The 18887-nt window shown below is 37.4% G+C and overlaps 1 protein-coding gene across 1 annotated transcript; it reads left to right on the forward strand.

The window, feature by feature from the left end:
• The first annotated feature begins 744 nt into the window (after positions 1 to 744).
• Pank3 (pantothenate kinase 3) lies at positions 745 to 18677 on the forward strand. The gene is made up of 7 exons (XM_004836408.4): positions 745 to 1064; positions 7456 to 7808; positions 10216 to 10469; positions 11533 to 11709; positions 14143 to 14266; positions 16739 to 16864; positions 17594 to 18677. Exons 1-7 carry the CDS (start codon positions 1037 to 1039, stop codon positions 17642 to 17644), a joined length of 1113 nt encoding a protein of 370 aa, XP_004836465.1. The 5' UTR covers positions 745 to 1036; the 3' UTR covers positions 17645 to 18677.
• Positions 18678 to 18887: the final 210 nt, after the last annotated feature.

The following is an 18887-nucleotide window of genomic DNA, read 5'->3' on the forward strand; positions in this document are numbered from 1 at the left end:
CTGAAGCGAACACAGAACAATGGCGAAAACCATGTGCTCTGCAAATGTACCTTTCCCCCTCCAGCCCCATATTCAATATGAATGGCACTACATGACTGTACGTGGTTCACAAAGCTACTGAATTGCAGGAAACACTCCACGGAAAGCGCTTAGTAGAGTGCCTTGAACAAGGCAGACATGCAATAAGCGTTGTTGTTGCCATTATTATCACCATTCCAGTCCCAACATTCAGGTATCTCTATTAAAAAAGAGGATTCCTTCGTGAACGACTTCAACTCACAAATGCAGTCAGGGGCGCTGAATTTAGCGCTTTCCATAAGAAGACCACCAGCTTCTCCGCCTCAAGCCTGAGGCTCGCAGGACAGCTACAGCAAGCCCTGCAGAGTTCGCTTCCCCTGCTCCCTCCGCAGGTGAGGAGGCAGAGCCCGGGACTTCCCGGCCCGCCCACCTCAGCCCCCATTGGCGGCCTCCTCGCTGGCGTGACTAAGGCCCTGCCCTCTTCTCGCTGGGACCATTCTGAGGAGATCTCCGGTAGCGGAGGGGGCCTGGGAGGCGAAGCCGAGACGCATCCTGGTCTATGTAGTCCGTCTGTAAAGCTGCAGCCAGAGAGCTCGCCCTGCGGACGTGGAGAACTACAACTTCCAGCGGCCGTGCGGCGAGCGGGGGATGGAGGGGGCGCTGTTGTCACGTGGGCGCTCGGCCTGGGCGGGCTGTTTCTCATTGCGGCGGCGGCGGCGGCGGCGGCGGCTCGGGGAACCGGGACCTTTTGTTCGGAGCGGCTGCGGGGGGCCCCGGAACGGCGAGGCCGGCGGCCTTCCCCAGCTCGCTCGGTCCCGGCCGCCCCTCGCGGGGTGGGGGCCGCCCCCTGGGCCGGGCGTCGCCCTAGGCGCCGCCGCCCCGCCTTAAGCCCGCCCCGCCCGGGCTGAGGGGAGGAACCGGCCGGGCCTCCGAGCGCGGCCCTGCCACCCCCGGAGTCGCTGCCACTCTTCCCAGCGCTCCAGACTCGAGGCTGCCCCTCGCCTCTCAGGCCGACGCCATGAAGATCAAGGATGCCAAGAAGCCGTGTAAGATGGGGGCTGGGGCCGCCGGGTTGGGAGGGAGCCTCTGGGCCGCGTCTGGAACCTCCAGCGAAGCGGCCTTGGTCCCAGCGGGTCGCTCTTCGCCCGCGCCCTGCGCGGGAGGAAGGCGGAGGGACCGTATCAGTCCCTGGCTCGCTGCGGCCGACCTCCCATCCCCCTGCGCTCGCTTGGTGAGTGCCTGCCGCCCCCTAGCCCTGTCCTCCCACTTCCTCTTCGCGAGCTGGGAGGTTGCAAGAGATAATTTTTGATTCAGGTTTTGCCCAACCACAGTGGAGCTGCTACTCCCGTCTCGCGACTTGAAATCAGGTTGAAAAGAGATAGTGGTGGCTGTCATCGAGGGGCAGTTACCACCCATTTCCAGCAATTTCTGGGCTTCTTGCTTGTGTCCTTGAAATCCAGTGCTTTCCTGAGAGTTGTCACTGTTGTTGCAATTGGAGCTTTTAAACACACGTGCGTATAACTTGCCAGTGGGTAAATTAGACGGTTTTTGTGTAGACTATCAATTCATGTTTGTGTTCGAAAATACAAAAACGCAAAGATTAAAAACACCTGTATTCCCGCTACCCGGAGCGAACCACTATTAATATTACGAGGAATACCTGTAGATATTTTTCTCTGCGTGTATTTTTTTAAAAAAAAATCTTACCAAGCTGTAAGAAAGCAGAACTCATTTGCTTCCCTTTATTTGTAGCTTTTTAAAAGCCTTTTATTTCTGTAATTGGTTTATTTCATTGTTCATTCGTTGTAATTGTCACACTTAAAGTCTCTCCTGGGACCACTAGGAATATGAAGATCTATTCTCAAAACGTAGAAATATACTGATATTTTACAGTTTTTCGGTGTTTCATGGGCTCCTCCCCGCCGTTCTGAAAAATCTGCATCTTTTCCTTTGTGTTTCTGTTGTCCAGAAAGTTTTTTAAATTGATAGTGTATCTTCTGAGGGTTTTGGAAGAATAGGGGGGAGATGAGACAAGGTCTCACTATGTAGTTCAGGGTGGCCTTGAACTCGCAGGGATTCTCCTACCTCAGCCTCCCAAGTGCTGAGATGACAGGCGTGTGCCACCAGGCTGGGCCTGAAAAATGTGCATCTTTAAATGATACTAACGCCTTCCCTGCCTTTCAGCCCACCAGGGATCTTGTAAACCTCACTGGAGAAGCAACCTAAGAACTCTGAAAATTATTTATTTAAATGTGTGATACTTTGGTCTTTACTAAGAAGAACTTTGAACTTAGGCTCAGGGTAATTTTTTTCCAAGGTCCCCCCTACCAGTTGTATGCTAAGTTCACAATCCTAAATCAGCTGGTTTAAAGTCACCTGTAGGGCACAGTCAAAATACTTGAGAAACACAAACTTTTCTTATCTGGTAGTTGTGTCTGCTAATCAAAATTTTCTTGGCGATTTCTTGTTACAGCTGCAGCATTCTTCTGGTATTTCGGAGTCTATAAAACAGTTTTTGGTTTTTGTGGGGTTTTTTTTAAAGACAAGGTCTAGCTGTGTAGTTCAGACTGGCCTTAAATTTGTGGCAATCCTCCTGCCTCAGCCTCCTGAGTGCTGTGATTACAGGCAAGCGCCACCAGGCCAGGTTTGAGCCTATAAAATAGTGATGGGAATAGTTTAAATAACAATGTAGAAGGACTTCTAATTTACGCTTGCTGAATTAAACTAATACATCTTGAAGAGATGCAGTAATGTGGAATACTTAGACATCTGCCCTCAAGACACACATTTTCTGTTTATCTTAAAATTTGCATTTCCTGAAAAGTTTATCATAAATTCGTGTTCTGACTCAAGGTGTTTTTTTTTTTTTTACATTCTGATAGTTATTGATTACTTGGATTTGGGCAAACTAATAATCAAGTAGGAATACCGTCTTCAAATTTATTTTAAAATTTATAATGACTGTCATAACAAGTTTATAAAATAAACCGGGTTGGGAAATCAGAGCATCCCCTTTTTTTGAGACAGGGTCTCACCCTGTGTAGTTTAGGCAGGCTTTGAAGTCACTGTGTAGCCCAGACTGGCCTCAAACTCTCCATCCTCCAGCCTTAGCTTCCCAAGTGCTGGAATTAAAGGTGTGCCACCACACCCCATTTGTAAAGAATGCTTTTTTTTTTTTTAACTATGTTTATTACTACATTGAACATTAAACCTTTAATCCTTCTTTAATCCTAAAAAGGGTCATGCTAAAAAACTGCTTAGGGAATTTGATTTAGAAGTCTAAAATAACATTTACAGCTTTTTCTGGGTAAAAGTACTAAAATCTTTATAGTAAAAAAATAAAGAGCATCTTGTTTCTGTATGTGTGGAAAAGGTATTTCCGCCCTAAACTGTCCTAGATACACTTATAACTGAAATTGTAATTTTTTTAAAACACGGGATTTTTTTTTTCTATTTTTTAATACATACTTGAGTATGTTGTGGTTTTTGTAATAGTTATTATTTATTGACTTGGTAAGGCTCTACTTTGTATGCATGTGGCATTAACTTACAGCAATGCTAAAGGAAGCTATATATCATATTGGCTAAACAAGTGATTTGGCTAGCTAGGCTTGGTGGGGCACACCTGTAAATCTCAGCACTCAAGAAGCTGAGGAGGGGGATCTTACAAGTTCCAGGCCAGCCTGAACCACATAGTGAGACTTGTCTCAAAAAAATGGAAAAAACAACAACAGGGCCGGGGAGTTAGCTCAGTGGTTCTGCCACCTGCCTTGCAAGCAGAAGGACCAGAGTTCGATCCCCGGTACCAAAAAAAAACCAAAAACACAACAACAGCAAAAAGTGATTTGGCTCCATACATTTTCTTACATTAATCACTTGAGTGTTATTACTTTTAGGTACATCACCAATGTATTATCAGGTTATAAGCCAAATACTTGTATTAGCCAGAAAATTTTGCGAGGAATTTATTTTGCCATGAACATTGTGTAACTAGGTAAGCATTTGAGGTTTTCTGTTATTTCAATGCCAGGCAAAGGAGAATCAGTAGTATTCCTCTGTACTTCAGCTGACATGATTTAAGGTATGTTTTTTCAGCTGGTGTTTTATTTACCTGTATGTCATATAACTGGGTCAACAAGGTTATAGTGAAAGATGCTAAGGACCCTCAAATTACGACCAGCCTGACATCCAAACAACTTGAGTAAATTAGGTTAATGGAAGATTCATCCGTCTCTTGTTATCTATAGCATATACCCAGTAAACATTCAGATCTCAGCTGTATTGACTTGTTACAACCAGCCCTCAGGAATGGATGGAGTTCACAAGTCAAGGTCCCCTGTATATCTAAATGTGTAATGTAGATTTTGAGTCAGTGCTTTGCTAACCCAAGTAGTAAGGTCCTGGAAATTTTTGTTAGGCACAGAGAATTACGTAACATGTATGTGTACTCTGCTTCTTTATAATTTTTTTTTTTTTGGTGTCCTCCATAATTTGATCGGCCTGTTTATAAATTTAGTTTAGAATTACTATCACTTCCAATAGGTAATAAGGTACATTTAAAGGAAGTAGTTTCTAATATACCTCCCCTTAGAAGTAATTTATTAAAAGAAAACACCCAAATCTATACTCAGGAATCATAATAGTGAAGGTGTGAAAATGAGTATTCTCAAAAAACACAATTTTAATTGAACGTGGTGGCACAGCCCTATAATCCCAGCACTCAGGAAGCTGAGGCAGAAGGATCTCTGCAAGATCAAGGCCAGCCTGAACTACATAGTGAGACCCTGTCCCAGAAACTAGATTTTGTGAATAAACTGAAAGCAAAACTTAATGATAAATGACAGCATTTTTTTTTTTCCTGGTACCAGGGATTGTACTTAGGACCTTGCGCTTGCAAGACAGCATATTTCTTTTTACCTAGGGATGTATTTATAGTTTCTATAAATGGTCTGCTATTCCTTTAGAGATTGTATTTTATTTAAGATGGCCTTGGCCTGAGATAGAGCTCAGTAGTAGAGCCCTTACCTAAACATGGCCAAGGCCTTGGGTTTGTTCTCAGCTTCTAATTTTTTTTCAAAATTTATTTTTTACATAACAAAATATCTATTGGTACATTTTAGAGATACATAATAACACTCTTTGTAGAGAATTTGCACCTGTACATGGTACATCCCACCTCTTATACATCCCCTCTCTCATATGCTTGTAAAAGCATAGTACTTGTTTAGAATCTTAGAGCCCCATGCTTACCAAATTACAGCCTAAAATCATTTTGTTGTTTAAGAATCTTTTGGTTTTTAAAATTATTTTTAATATAGCTTGAGATGGCAATTTGGATTTGAAACATAATAGAATTCCTCACATTCAAAATCACAGTAATTTTAGTAAATGTATAGATTCTACTGTAGAGAAATGTCTATAGAATTCTCTCATTGAATCATTTTTTTAGTGTTCTAATAGTACACATGTATCAAGTAAAATGGATATTTAAAGAAATTTTTTAATTTTGGTTTTTTTGGGCCAGGTTCTTGCTATGTATACTCCAGCCTGTCTTGGCCGAATGGCCAACCTCCTGCCTCAGCTTTCTCAGTGTTGGAAAAACAGGCTTGTGCCACCATGCCCAGCTATGTAAAATGAGTATTTTAAAAACAAATAGAATTGTAGAATTTTCTTTGATAACTTGTGCATAAAAAATGTGTTTTCTTGCCAAACATTTTGTAATACATGTATTTTAAATATTAAATTACTTTTGAGCCACTATTAGAAATTAAAATACCACAGAATAGAAATAGACTTCCTAGAGTGGAATGCTGTCTCAGTTCAGTCACCTACCGACAGTTTGACCTTAACGTAAGTTCGTAATCTCTCATATCTTAATAATTCATATTGGGATATTGAGGTAAATGAACATTTATGACCCATACCGAGTACTCAGTAATTGTCAGCTATAATTTCATTGAAACAGAATCAGTTGTGCTTTAAACAAATTTTAAGAATTAAAATTTTACAATTCATGATACTGAAATACTGACGTTTCTCCCACCATTGGGAACAATAAAATACTGCATTGCATCTGTATAAAAATTATGACTGATAACAAGAAATCACATTGTAGAATAGCATGAAGGAATCAGTTTGCCAAAACCAGTGTTTCTCAAGTGGCCATTTATATCTTATTATGGTAGAATCTCATATATAGTCTTTGTGGGTATAGGTGTGTGGGTGTGTATGTGTAAATTTAGTAAGAGCCCCAGATCTCTTAAATATCATTGGCCACTGCCTCTGGAATGTGGGTTCAGAAATCTGTATTTTTAAACTAATAACTAGGCGATTTTGATCTGGATTTAGGGTACCGTGGCCTTATTCTGTAGGTACATCTTCAACACTTGTGTATCCTGCACCATGCCACTAAAGAAGCATTTTAATTTGCAAGTAGACTGCTTAGCTTTCTTGTCAATAGTAGTGTCCTCAATTGCCTACAAATTGCAATCTAAGGTCCTTTGCCTAGTGTACAGGACCCTTTGAGATTTGATTCCTATTTTCTCAGCTTCAGTCTTTTTCTTAGGTCTCTAGTTGTATTGATTTATGCCTCTGTCTATGTATAGGTTTGTTGTTGTTGTTTAGTATTCCCCACGTTTAAACAGGCATAAAATTTAGCATTCCTTATATTGGTGTGTACTGCACATATAATTTTATTTTACTTAATTCTTGTGTATTTATATTGGTATTCCCTGCTAAATTGAGCTCTCCTTGGGGGCTGGAATTTTATCTTATTTTACATATCTGATTTACTGAAGAGAATTGAGGAAAGTAGTATACTGAGAGATTAATGGCTCTTCTAGAGTCATATAGCCCAGTTAGTAAGAGGACCCCAAGTCCCAAACCTGAATGATAATGCCGGCCTAAATGTGCTTATTCCAGAGTATGACTTACTTTCAGCAGTGTTAACCACATTTACCAAAGAAAATAACTTTGCTTAATGAGTAAAAAATAAGTAGAAAATAAATTTCCTTTTAAGGAGCTACTTTTCCTGTGGGTGATTATAGGCCAATTTTATTATATTAAAACCTTTATAGAAGCAGAAAGATGTTCAAGCCCTAAGTAATAACCTATTTATTGAAACAAAATTCAGATTCTTCAGATTTTGTATGGCATGAGGTTAAGTATTAAATAAAGAAAAGGAATACCTATTAGACCAGGAATTAAAAGGCTGTGGACCATCTCTGAGTATCCTGTTATAAGTTCTTGGAAACATACAAATAAAATTGAAGGAGAAAGGTGAGATACACATAGAAGATACATCTTACCTGATTATTGACTAAATGCATAATTCAGGATAAATGAGTTTGCGGAAAATTAACTGCTTGTTCTCAGTTTATATTTCTAAAATCTGTACATATAGCTTTTATTATTATTATTATTTTTTTTAATTCACAGCTTTCCCTTGGTTTGGCATGGACATTGGGGGAACTCTAGTAAAGCTCTCATACTTTGAACCTATCGATATCACAGCAGAGGAAGAACAAGAGGAAGTTGAGAGCCTAAAAAGTATTCGGAAATATTTGACTTCTAATGTGGCATATGGATCCACTGGCATTCGGGATGTACACCTTGAACTGAAGGATTTAACGCTTTTTGGGCGAAGAGGGAACTTGCACTTTATCAGATTTCCAACCCAGGACCTGCCTACTTTTATCCAAATGGGAAGAGATAAGAACTTTTCAACATTACACACGGTGCTATGTGCTACAGGAGGTGGTGCTTACAAGTTTGAAAAAGATTTTCGTACAGTAAGTATTTGTTACTTGAGCCAAAAATTGATAATCCTTGTGTTCAGTTTTAAATATGAGGCTGTGTTTCCATTTAGAATATTCCTTAGGTTAGTTCCCCTAAGGAGACAGAGGAAGGATGTATTCATGACTAGCCTTTCATTTGGGACATTTTAAACACCTTTATGGGATGATTAACGTGTTCATGATAGGCCTGTCTTGCTGCCAGGCAGTTTGATCCACCCAGTGGTACATTTGAGACTGTCTCATGCGTTACTATACCACTCGTGGTTCAAGCTGGCGGGAACATGTTAAATTGCCTAGATTTAGGCATGCTATTGCACATAATGTTTGGTAAAAACTAGGTTTAGGACTGTGCTAAAGGGGGAACTTAAAGCCAGGTGTGGTGGCACACATCTATCATCTGAACTACTTGGGAGGCTAAACCTAGAGATACGCAAGGGAAACTTCAATGAATTTGACAGTGTACAGTCAGATATACAAGGTTTGAATTCTGTCATCATTAGCGCCCTACATATGTGTGGGGTTTTTTTAGTAATTCATGTCATTTCTCCCAGGGCTATCTCTGTCTAATCCTCTGGTTGATAAATAGACACGTGAATAAAAAATGTTAGCTTTTTTCTTGGGGTTTCTACAGTTAAACTTGCTGTGTTCCTCTCATGGAGTCATTTGTAGATCCCCAACTTAGAGACAAGTTGTGTTCTGAGAGAACACTGGTAAGTTGAATTCACTTGTAAGTCAAACAGTGAGTCCGTACACCTTTGACACGCATACACAGTGTGTGTTGCTTTGTGCTTCCTAGCAGTTCCTTCCACATCACCACTGCTTTTCCTCTTGCCTCCAGACATCCTGGGCTCTGACTGAGCACTGTGCTACTATCCGCTATCGTACTGTACTGTGAAAGTTCACAGGCGTGGTGTTCATAGGTCAGGGACTTCACTGTATTGATTTTTGTTATGTGCCTTTAGGAGTTTGCAAAGCTTCTGTCAGGATTTTCCACTAAATTTCAAAGCCAGTATTCGGGGCTGCTGAAATTTGTTTTCTTTGAAAATGTAGATGTGAACTATTTAATTTTTCAGCCATTGAAAATTTTGTTCATAGAATATTATTCACTTATGGCACATATAAACAAGCTCCTTACAATCTGGGGTAGTTTGATCTAAAGTATTAAATTTTTTTCTATTGATGGATAAATCTGATAAATACTCAATGAGTAATTATAAAAATAAATTTCATGAATTTGCAGTCAGTTTGTCTGGATATGCAGTATTTATTGTTTGCCAGTATTCTTGCTAAAAGCAATGTCCTTGCAGCCAGCTTTCACCTGGCCATTGAAGTACTGATATCCAGATATGGAGGGTTTTATTGTTTGCTTTGTGTGTGTGTGTGTGTGTGTGTGTGTGTGTGTGTGTGTGTGTGTGTATGTGTATGTGTGTATGTATGGCACTGGTTATTGAACCCAGGCCTTTCACACTGAGCTTTCCCCCAAGTTCTTTGAGAAAGGGTCTCGCCACATTGCCTGGATTGGATTGACTTGTGTTCCTCCTGCCTCAGCCTTCCAGAGCACTGGGTTAATAGGCTTGTGAAACCCTACCTGGCTGATGTTCTAATTTTTAAAAATATGTAACTTTTTAAATGAAGTTTTATAAATTTGTTTTGTTAATATTGTCATTTATTGGACAAATATTTGAGCATTTTGTATGTATCAAGTTTTGTGCTCAGTATTGGAAGAATACAACTAAAAAGACAAAGTCCTCAAAGAGTATGGTTATTCTAGACCACACAGATTGTGAATTCTAAGTGAAAGTACAGCATAGCACAATATACTCTTACCTAACTTGAAATGAATTTAATAATTTCAAACAGGTACCCAAATGTGATAACAAAAACAAGAAATTAAGGTCTTTACATAACAATATTAGCTGGTATAATCATACCAGAGGACATAATGAAATCATTAAATGTTTGCACCTGCATAAAGATTCGTGAATGCAAAAGCTACAAATGACAGATTGACACAGTATATTTTATTAGTCAGAATCTGGAAGTTTTTTGTTTCTTTGGGTACTGGGAATTGAACGCAGTACCTTCTCTTTTTGAGGCAGGCTAGAATCAGAATCTATAAGCTGTGATATTGTGGGTGACATTATTTCCCAAGATGCTGATCAATTCTTAGTAAAACTCCAGACAGTAAAAGCATAATATTCCTGTGTTTGTATAGTGCTTGAATTCCTAGCAAATTCAGTATGTTAGAACCATGTGAAGATATGTTTATACACATAGATAAAATGCTTTGTGCTTATGTAGGCTCAGATCATGTTAAGTATGTGGAAATTATGCAATATAGTTGAGTCAAGTATTTTGAATGCTGCCTTCCACTTAAACTTTTCACTTTTTATTTTTTTAGATTGGAAACCTCCACCTGCACAAACTGGATGAACTTGACTGCCTTGTAAAGGGCTTGCTGTATATAGATTCTGTCAGTTTCAATGGCCAAGCAGAGTGCTATTATTTTGCTAATGCCTCAGAACCTGAGCGATGCCAAAAGATGCCTTTTAACCTAGATGATCCCTATCCACTGCTGGTAGTGAACATTGGCTCAGGTGTCAGTATTTTAGCAGTCCATTCCAAAGACAACTATAAGCGAGTGACTGGGACAAGGTAGTAACCTTTTTTTTAAACATTCACAATGTTTTATACATGCAAGTTTTGAAATACTGAATGATTGGGGTGAGTACTGGGGGTTAAACCCAGGTCCTTCCATTCTAGACAAGTGCTTCTACTGCTCTGCAACACTGACATGAAATCAATATATTGATGCTAGTTTTACATGGAAAACAGCTTATATTTATACAACAGCAACAGCAAAAAAACTAGATGTATGAGTTTAAATGTTGCAGGCAATCTTTTTGTAAGATAAATATGTAAAGATTAATTAGAACACAAATTCTTAAATATTTATTGTTAATGTTTATCAGTTGGCATCCAAGTTTTCACAGTAATGAGTAAATGTTTATCTGGAATGATTCTAATAATATTTTTTTCCAGAGTTTGATAAAAGAGCATTTACTAGAAATGACAGTGTTTAATTTTTCATTTTTTTTCTTTTCTGAGTCAGGGTCTCTCTATGTAGTTCAGGCTGGCCTTGAACTTATTCTGTAGCCCAGGCTGGCCTTGAACTCCCATCAATCCTCCTGCCTCAGCCTCCCGAGTGCTGGGATTGCAGGCGTGCATCAGCACACCCAGCTCTAACACTCTTTTTTTTCTTTTTTTGGTACGGGAGATCGAACTCGGGTCCTTGTGCTTGTGTGGCAGGCGGTGAAACTGCTGAGCTAAATCCCCGGCCCTCTAATACTCTTTTTTAATGCACACACAAAAATACATTTTTAGCAACTACAAAGTGTAAAGTATGGGGTGCCCTAGGGCCGGGGATTTAGCTCAGTGGTTTTGCCGCCTGCTGTGCAAGCGCAAGGACCTGAGTTCAATCCCGGTACCAAAAAAGTATGGGGTGCCAAGTGGTTATTCCCTTGCTTGATTTATTTGGTTGTACAGGTTTGTTTTCACTAAACAGTTTTTATTGCCTTCTTTCACTAGCATTTAGTGTTAGTAATGTGTTCTTTCTCTGTGTTTATTCAGTAAATGAACACTGCACCTTTTCACTTTGGAGGAAAAAAATACAGTGTATGAATGCAACTTTGCAAATTTTCTTTATTTTTTTTTTTAGCCTTGGAGGGGGTACCTTTCTGGGCTTATGCAGTTTATTGACTGGCTGTGAAAGTTTTGAAGAAGCTCTTGAAATGGCATCCAAAGGTGATAGCACCCAAGCTGACAAGCTGGTCCGAGATATTTATGGAGGAGACTATGAAAGATTTGGTCTGCCAGGTTGGGCTGTAGCATCTAGGTAAGTTCAACATTTGTGTTATTCAGATTGTTTAATTTCTGCAAAGCAGTTTATTAGGGAGTTCTAAGACTGCTTTCCCTTACCCTTTATAGGAATCAAATTTTAACATTGATATAGTTTAAAAAGTATACATACATAGAGGTTTACCCTGTAAGAAACCACTTTTAGAACCAGCCGTGGTGGCACACATGTGTCATCCCAGCACCTGGGAGGCTGAGGCAGGAGGATCTCAAGTTTGAGGCCAACCTGGACAAATGAGTTCAGTGCTAGTCTAGACTGTGTAGCAGGACACTTGCTCAAAAAAGAATGAAACCACTTTTCATTCTGAAATATCTTTCCCTATTACTCTAACCAAATACAAATGCATATTCTTACTGTCCTATTGTACAAAAGGTTGTAGCATTTTATGGCATAATTTTATATTTTATAACATTATATGGCACACTATATATACTCTAAAGTAGCCATATATACTAGAAATCTTTCCATGCTGTGGTCTTAGCCTTACTTTGTTCATGTATAGGTTTATCTGTAGGATAAATTCGCGGAGTTGTAAATGTTACATGTGCTCTAGCTTTCACCCTACCAGCAGTAGATGAAAATGCCTGTTTCCTTACCGCCTCACTAGAAGTATGCCGTCAGTCAGACTTTGGAATTTTTGCTAATTTAATAGAGAAAGTGGCATCTTTGTGTAATTTTAGTTTGCATTTCTCTCCTTACGTATGTTCTTCTTTGTGATTGTTCATGTTCTCTTTTTCTGTTGGATTGTTACACAGTTGAATTTATCAGTGTTTTCTTTTATGGCTTCTGGATATTGATTCATAGTAAGCCTTCCACATTCCAAGTATATAAAGGAATGAACCTTTTCTGTTACTTTAGTGCTATTACTTTTATATTTTAATATTTGATTTAATATAAATTTTTGTTTTATAATTTATCTTGGAATTTGTGTAAAGTGTAGATCCAGTTTTAGTTTTTCACTTTTCTTTCTGAAGGTCTTATTACTGTATTAATAGTCTTTATTTACATATTCTACTGATTTGCAATTACTTCTTTATCATACATGGGCTTTTCATTACTGTGTTGATATATCAGCACTCTAAGATTTGTAGAAGCATAAAGGTTTGCTTAATATCTAGAAAGGCTGCACCCCATTGCTTAGCTGATTCCCATATGAAAGTGGAAATCATCTTTTTCTAGTACAAATAAATGTATTAAGCTTGTGTAATTTCTTAAGGAAAATAACGTTTTTGTGATGTTGAGTCTCGCCATTGATGTTATAATGGCTTTTATATGGCTACTTTGTCTTTCAGATATTTTAGAAGACTTCATATATATTTATACAGCTCTTTTTAAATTTTTTTTTTCTTTGTCATTGTTCTATTATCTATCATTCTCATTTCCCATTATACTTTCTAACCGGTTGTTGTTTATACACTGCCAACTTCTTTATCAAGATAGCCAGTGCTTTGTAGTAGTGATCTTAGCCTAAACTATCTGCATTCCTTGCTTCTTCCTGACAGGGGCCCTTCATTCTTACCATTAGATGTCACTTTTTATTTCATAGATGTTTTCAGTTTTCATTTCTTTGTGCCTTTAACCTTTAATTCTGCCTAGGATTTTCTCTTTCTCTCTCTCTCGGTCAACTTTTTCTGTTACTTTGGAAAACTTTTCTTCATACCCTCTCAGCTGTTTCCTCTTGCCACAGTGACAAAGGATCTTTTTTCCTTTGTTTCCAAGGTAGCCTGTGGTTTGGTTTGTATTTTCCTGTTACACTTAGGGCTTCTACTGCTCTTTCTCCTTCTCCACCTAGGCCTGCACTGTCCGTACAGTAACCTTGAGCCACATGTGTACATGTCTTAAATAAAATATACAATTCAAACTGACTTCACCTATTTATTTTACTCTTTTAAATATGATTATTAGAAACCATGAAATTTCTGTGGCTCATATTCTACTGGACAGCGCTGTATTACACTTAAACTGTTGAGGGGCTTTGTTCCTAACACAACACTTGCTAAGTCATAAATGTTCTTTGTAATTGAATGAAAAGGAATCTGACATTAAGATACCTTTGAAAACATTTTGACTTTTAAGAAAGAAGTCAAAATGTACCCTCCTGTATTTTCTTGGCTTCCTAAAATCATAGCCATTTAATTTCATCATTTTCGTATCATTTTTAAAATGTAAATATTGTAAGAATCTGTTTCCTGGGAACAACTGTATGCTTTTCTTTGAGAATTTTTACCTTGATTCATTAAGAGGTACTATTTTATCCTTGTATGGATTTTTGTTAATTTGTTTTGATTTTACTCCTGTGTTTTTACTCTTGGTCCTAACTTTATAAAAATACCTAGATTATAAATATATATGCCAGTGTATGAAATGTTGCTCATTACCCATCAATTTTTTTTGTTTTTTATTTCTCTGCAGTTTTGGGAATATGATTTATAAAGAGAAGCGAGAATCTGTTAGTAAAGAAGATCTGGCAAGAGCTACTTTAGTTACTATCACCAACAACATTGGTTCTGTGGCACGAATGTGTGCTGTAAATGAGGTAAAAAACAAAACTTTTATGAAGAAAGTGAATTGGAGATTTTTGTACATCTGACAGGATTTCTTTGTTTTCCTTAAAGTGGCCGCTAAGATTGAAATCTATTCTGTTAAGTCCCAAAACTGATTAAATATATGTTGTATACCCACTTGCTTTATTAACTTTCAAGAAGGTAGCAGATAATTAAATTTAAATAGGACAAATACATAATTATATTTATCCAGAAATGTTTTGTAAATACACAACCTAAATCTCCTCAGTGTGGAAAAAATATTCTAAGCATAAGACATTTTGAGCTGAGTAATTTTGAAAGCTTTTCATTTTATTTTAATTTTTACTTTTTACTCTTGGTAGCATTTGATTAGTAAAATGCTTGCAAGTTTTCTTACTGCCCTCGGCTTCTTTACAGTGCTGCCTTGTTGCATATGGATCAAGCAGCATTGTACAGGGCTATGAAGGCATTGAGACTTATTCTTCACTTATTTGAATGGCATCTACTGCTTACTCTTAAGAAAAGTTTAAAAAGCATACACTGTTAGATTAACCATATAGTTTGGGAAATAATATATGTAATTCCACCTACATTTTTGCCCATTTAATTTTTATAAATATGAAATACTTCAAATGGACTGGGAAGTGCTTGTTGAATTAACAATTCATTTGTTCATTCACTCATTATCACAGTGAATATTTGTAGGATACTGTATGCTTGGCATGGTTCTAGGCTTTTGGGATATGATATATTAGTAAAGAAAACAGATTCCTGACTGGAATTTACATTGTTCTACTGATAGAGTAAATCATGTAGTATGTATTGGATAGTAAATGCAAAAAAGAAAATCAAATCAGATAGAATTGGGGCTAGGGCAGAGGGTAGCAGAGAATAAATCTGAAGTGATGGAGTTGTTAATGGAAGGTTTTATTGAAAATGTGGCACCTGTTTATAGAACATCCTCTTGCATGAATTACATATTAAAGTATTTGAATGTGATAGAGCATCATGTCAATAATTGGGTCTTAAATGGTTCATTAAAAATCATCTGAAGTTTTCAAATCAAAAGGAAATAAAAATAGAAAAACAATAAGAAGTGTGACCATGATCTTTAGAGATTTGGAGATAGAAAGAAGCCATGCATGCAGATATTTGGGAAGAGGCTCAAGCACAGAGATCCACTATGCAAAGTCATTGGATTATTCTGTGTTGAAATCCAGAATCTTACCTTTTAAATTTCTTAATTATAGGTGGTGAGTTGATTAATGAGACTTGGGGAATAATTGACTTTGAGGTCAGACAGTTATCTGGGACTTTGGTTCTGAGCTCTGTAGGTCTAAATTTTCACTGGCCAGTTGAATTATCAGTAAGTAAGGCCATGGTTTATATTATCCAAATTCAGATACAACGATTTGTACTCAGAAGTCAACATATTACTCTGGAGGCAAAGGTAGGATTGCTGTGAGTTCAGGGCCAGCCTGGGCTATACAGTGAGCTCAATGCCAGCCTGAACTACAAAGCGAGACCCTGTCTGGAAAGTCAATATATTGTGAGAATAGGAATAGATTTTCTTAATTGGTTCCCTCATCTAAGATTTCCCAATTATAAGGACACCTAAGAAACCAAAGTAGTCTATGGAATCTTAGAAGGTGAATGACCCAATGGATCATGCTATGGGGAGAGTAAATAGAGTTGATGCATATGCAGCACTCTAGTCATCGTTACTGTCCTACTCTGGGGAGTCCACCTTGCATGTCATTGTTGAACATGCTTTGCAACATACTGGGGATATTTACAGTTTATCTTAAATGTTTTTGAAAATATTTGAGGCTGGGGATATAGGTCAGTGTAGAGCCTATACTTAATAGGTATGAGGTCCTGGGTTCACTCCCCAGCATCAGAAAAAAAAAATTACTTTTCTTCATTTGATTCCTTTAATCTCATCAGTAAGGTATCTCCAATTTTAACTTTGATGGATTATTTATTCTCCATTTTCAAAAACAGGTATCACCTTTAATCATTTGCTAGGGTCTTTCCAGAACTTTTCAAAGTAGACTTTATTTTTTAGAACAGTTTTTTAAAATGTATACCACAGTAAAACCAAGTATAGAGTTCCCAGGTGTACCCACCTTCCACATACTCCCTTACTATCAGCATCCCCCCAAAGAGTAATACAGTTGTTTTAGAGTCTGTGAACCTGTGTTTTCATATCATCATCACAAAAGTCCATACACAGAGGCAATAGTTTACGTTAGGGTTCACTCTTATTACTGTACGTGCTGTGGGTTTTGACAAATGTATAGTGACCTGTCCAATGCTGATTTTTCTTTTTATTCTTTTTGTGGTGGTGGTAGTGGGAATTCTGCATTATCACTGAGCTATATATCTAGCCCTACATTTTTAGGTAGTTTTTAAATCTTTTGTATTGTAAAATCGATTTAGTAATTTTTCTACAAGTCAGTGTCTTGGTTCTTTTCTTTTAGAAAATAAACAGAGTTGTCTTTGTTGGAAACTTTTTACGTGTAAATACTCTTTCAATGAAACTTTTGGCATATGCACTGGATTATTGGTCAAAAGGTCAGCTGAAAGCATTGTTTCTAGAACATGAGGTATGATAAATGTTTTATGAATTATTTAATAGCGTGCTTTTAGATGCAGATTTTATGTCTCGCTTCCTACCTTAAAAGTATAAAGCTACAAATTATTTTCTTAAGTAGAATATTGTTCCTTTATTTCAGTTTCAGCTGGGGAGAAAGGGTTACTATAACTTGGTAGGCACCGCAGTAAGAATTTTACAGCCCTTCTGACCAAGAGAGCAGTGTGAGCTTTTCAGGTACCTAGTGTGCTTGTTTTTAGACTTAATGGGTGTTGTTAAATTGTTTCTTTGCCCTCTCCCATTTACAAATACTAAATATGAACAATACAAAAATAAGTAGCCAAAATTTTTCTTCATCTTCTTAGCACAGCCCTATCCCTACCATTTGGAATTATATTTAAGATTTTCTTTTCCCCCTCAACTACATCCAAGTTAAATTCTAATCTGAGCAATTATCAGTCCATATAATGTTTTGAGTTAAGTAAATTTTTACCTTGAAATTTTTTTTTTTTTTTTTGAGGGGAGAGGATGTAGTAGCTACAATAGTCTATTTCAAGGTGCGTGTGTACATTGAGAGTGCGGTATAAGAAAAATGTTCATAATAGAGTATAGAAATATGAGACTATACAAGAAAATGTTATTAAATACGGATACGGTACATAAATAGTGTTCTTAGTAAGTGGTTAACATTGTATGCTTATTTAAAAGCTATACTGTACTAATAATTTTTTTTAAATCACAGGGGTACTTTGGAGCAGTTGGTGCTCTTCTTGGGCTGCCAAATTTCAGCTAAAGCATCAGAAATTTCTCTGCTAATAAATGTCATAAAAGGAGCTAAAACTGGAGACATTTATCACTGCATTGTTTATCACTGGGAACCAAAGGATAAAAAAGTAGCATTCTTGTTTTCAAATGTCAGGATGGTAAGCTCATGAATATTGTCACTAAAAATGAGAGCTCTGTAACATGAAGTATTTCTCATTGAAATGTTTTTCCTTTTGTATATAGCCAGTGTTCAATCTTAAAATGTAGTCTAGCCTCTGATTATTGAGCTTTCTCTCAAAAAGATTTTCTATTTATTTTATGTAGCCAGCATTGCAGTACTGTATGCTCAATCACAAATCTTTAAAGTCCGAGAAATGTTTTACATATGAAAAATAATTGATTCTGAGTATTTGCTACAAGTCTGTTTTATGTGTGTTTTCGTTACTTGTGAGCAGAGAGTAATATACTCTATCAAAATTTATTGTAATGGCAATCAAAAATAATCATTTTATGTGATTTTAGAAATGTTAAGGAGTTAATTGTGGTTTTTCTAACATACCCACTCAGAAAAGCATGTTTATATGATCTTTCCCCAGAAGTATAACTTTCCTCAAATGCCATAACTTAATTGAATATAATTTAACTGAAATACTGTTCATAAATATTAGCCTGAATTTTAAAATCTCTGGAAAATGCACATATTTGTTAACACTACACTTTCTGTATTTTATGAGTTGATCAACATGTGTTAAGAGGTTAATATTTTTAAATTGCAGTAATTATTCTGGAGTTTGTTATAATGAGGTCTTTGGGCCTCAAATGGAATATGGTTTGTGTGAATTGACATTTATCTCAGGTCTAAACTTACACATTGCTCCTTGTTAGTTAGATCTGAACTATGAAGGCTAAGGATGTTGTTCTATTATGAACAGCAACAACAGAATCACCTTTGTTCTAAATGGATGTTTTGAAATTTTGTGGGAATCTGAGGCGGTATTACACAGTTACAAAAGGATCAGTGTTTCAGATATTCTGGTAATAAAAGCATTATAGTTCCAAAATTTGTAAATGCTTTTGCCTTGAAATTTGTTCTCTATTCTGAATTCATCTTTTATAATGTTATAAAAATGTTCAGGTTTTTACATTGACAGTAACATTTTGGAGGTCCAGTAGTTAGTGAAGTTGTTCAAGTCTGTTGCTTATGGTTTAGGAAGTAAATCGACTTGGGAAGAAACTCACCTCTATAAATTACCAGTAAATGTAGATGTACT

This window comes from Heterocephalus glaber, unplaced genomic scaffold, assembly GCF_053883595.1.
Source record: "Heterocephalus glaber isolate CG9 unplaced genomic scaffold, H.glaber_assembly_v1.0 deba00001606, whole genome shotgun sequence".
Lineage (NCBI taxonomy): Eukaryota > Metazoa > Chordata > Mammalia > Rodentia > Bathyergidae > Heterocephalus > Heterocephalus glaber.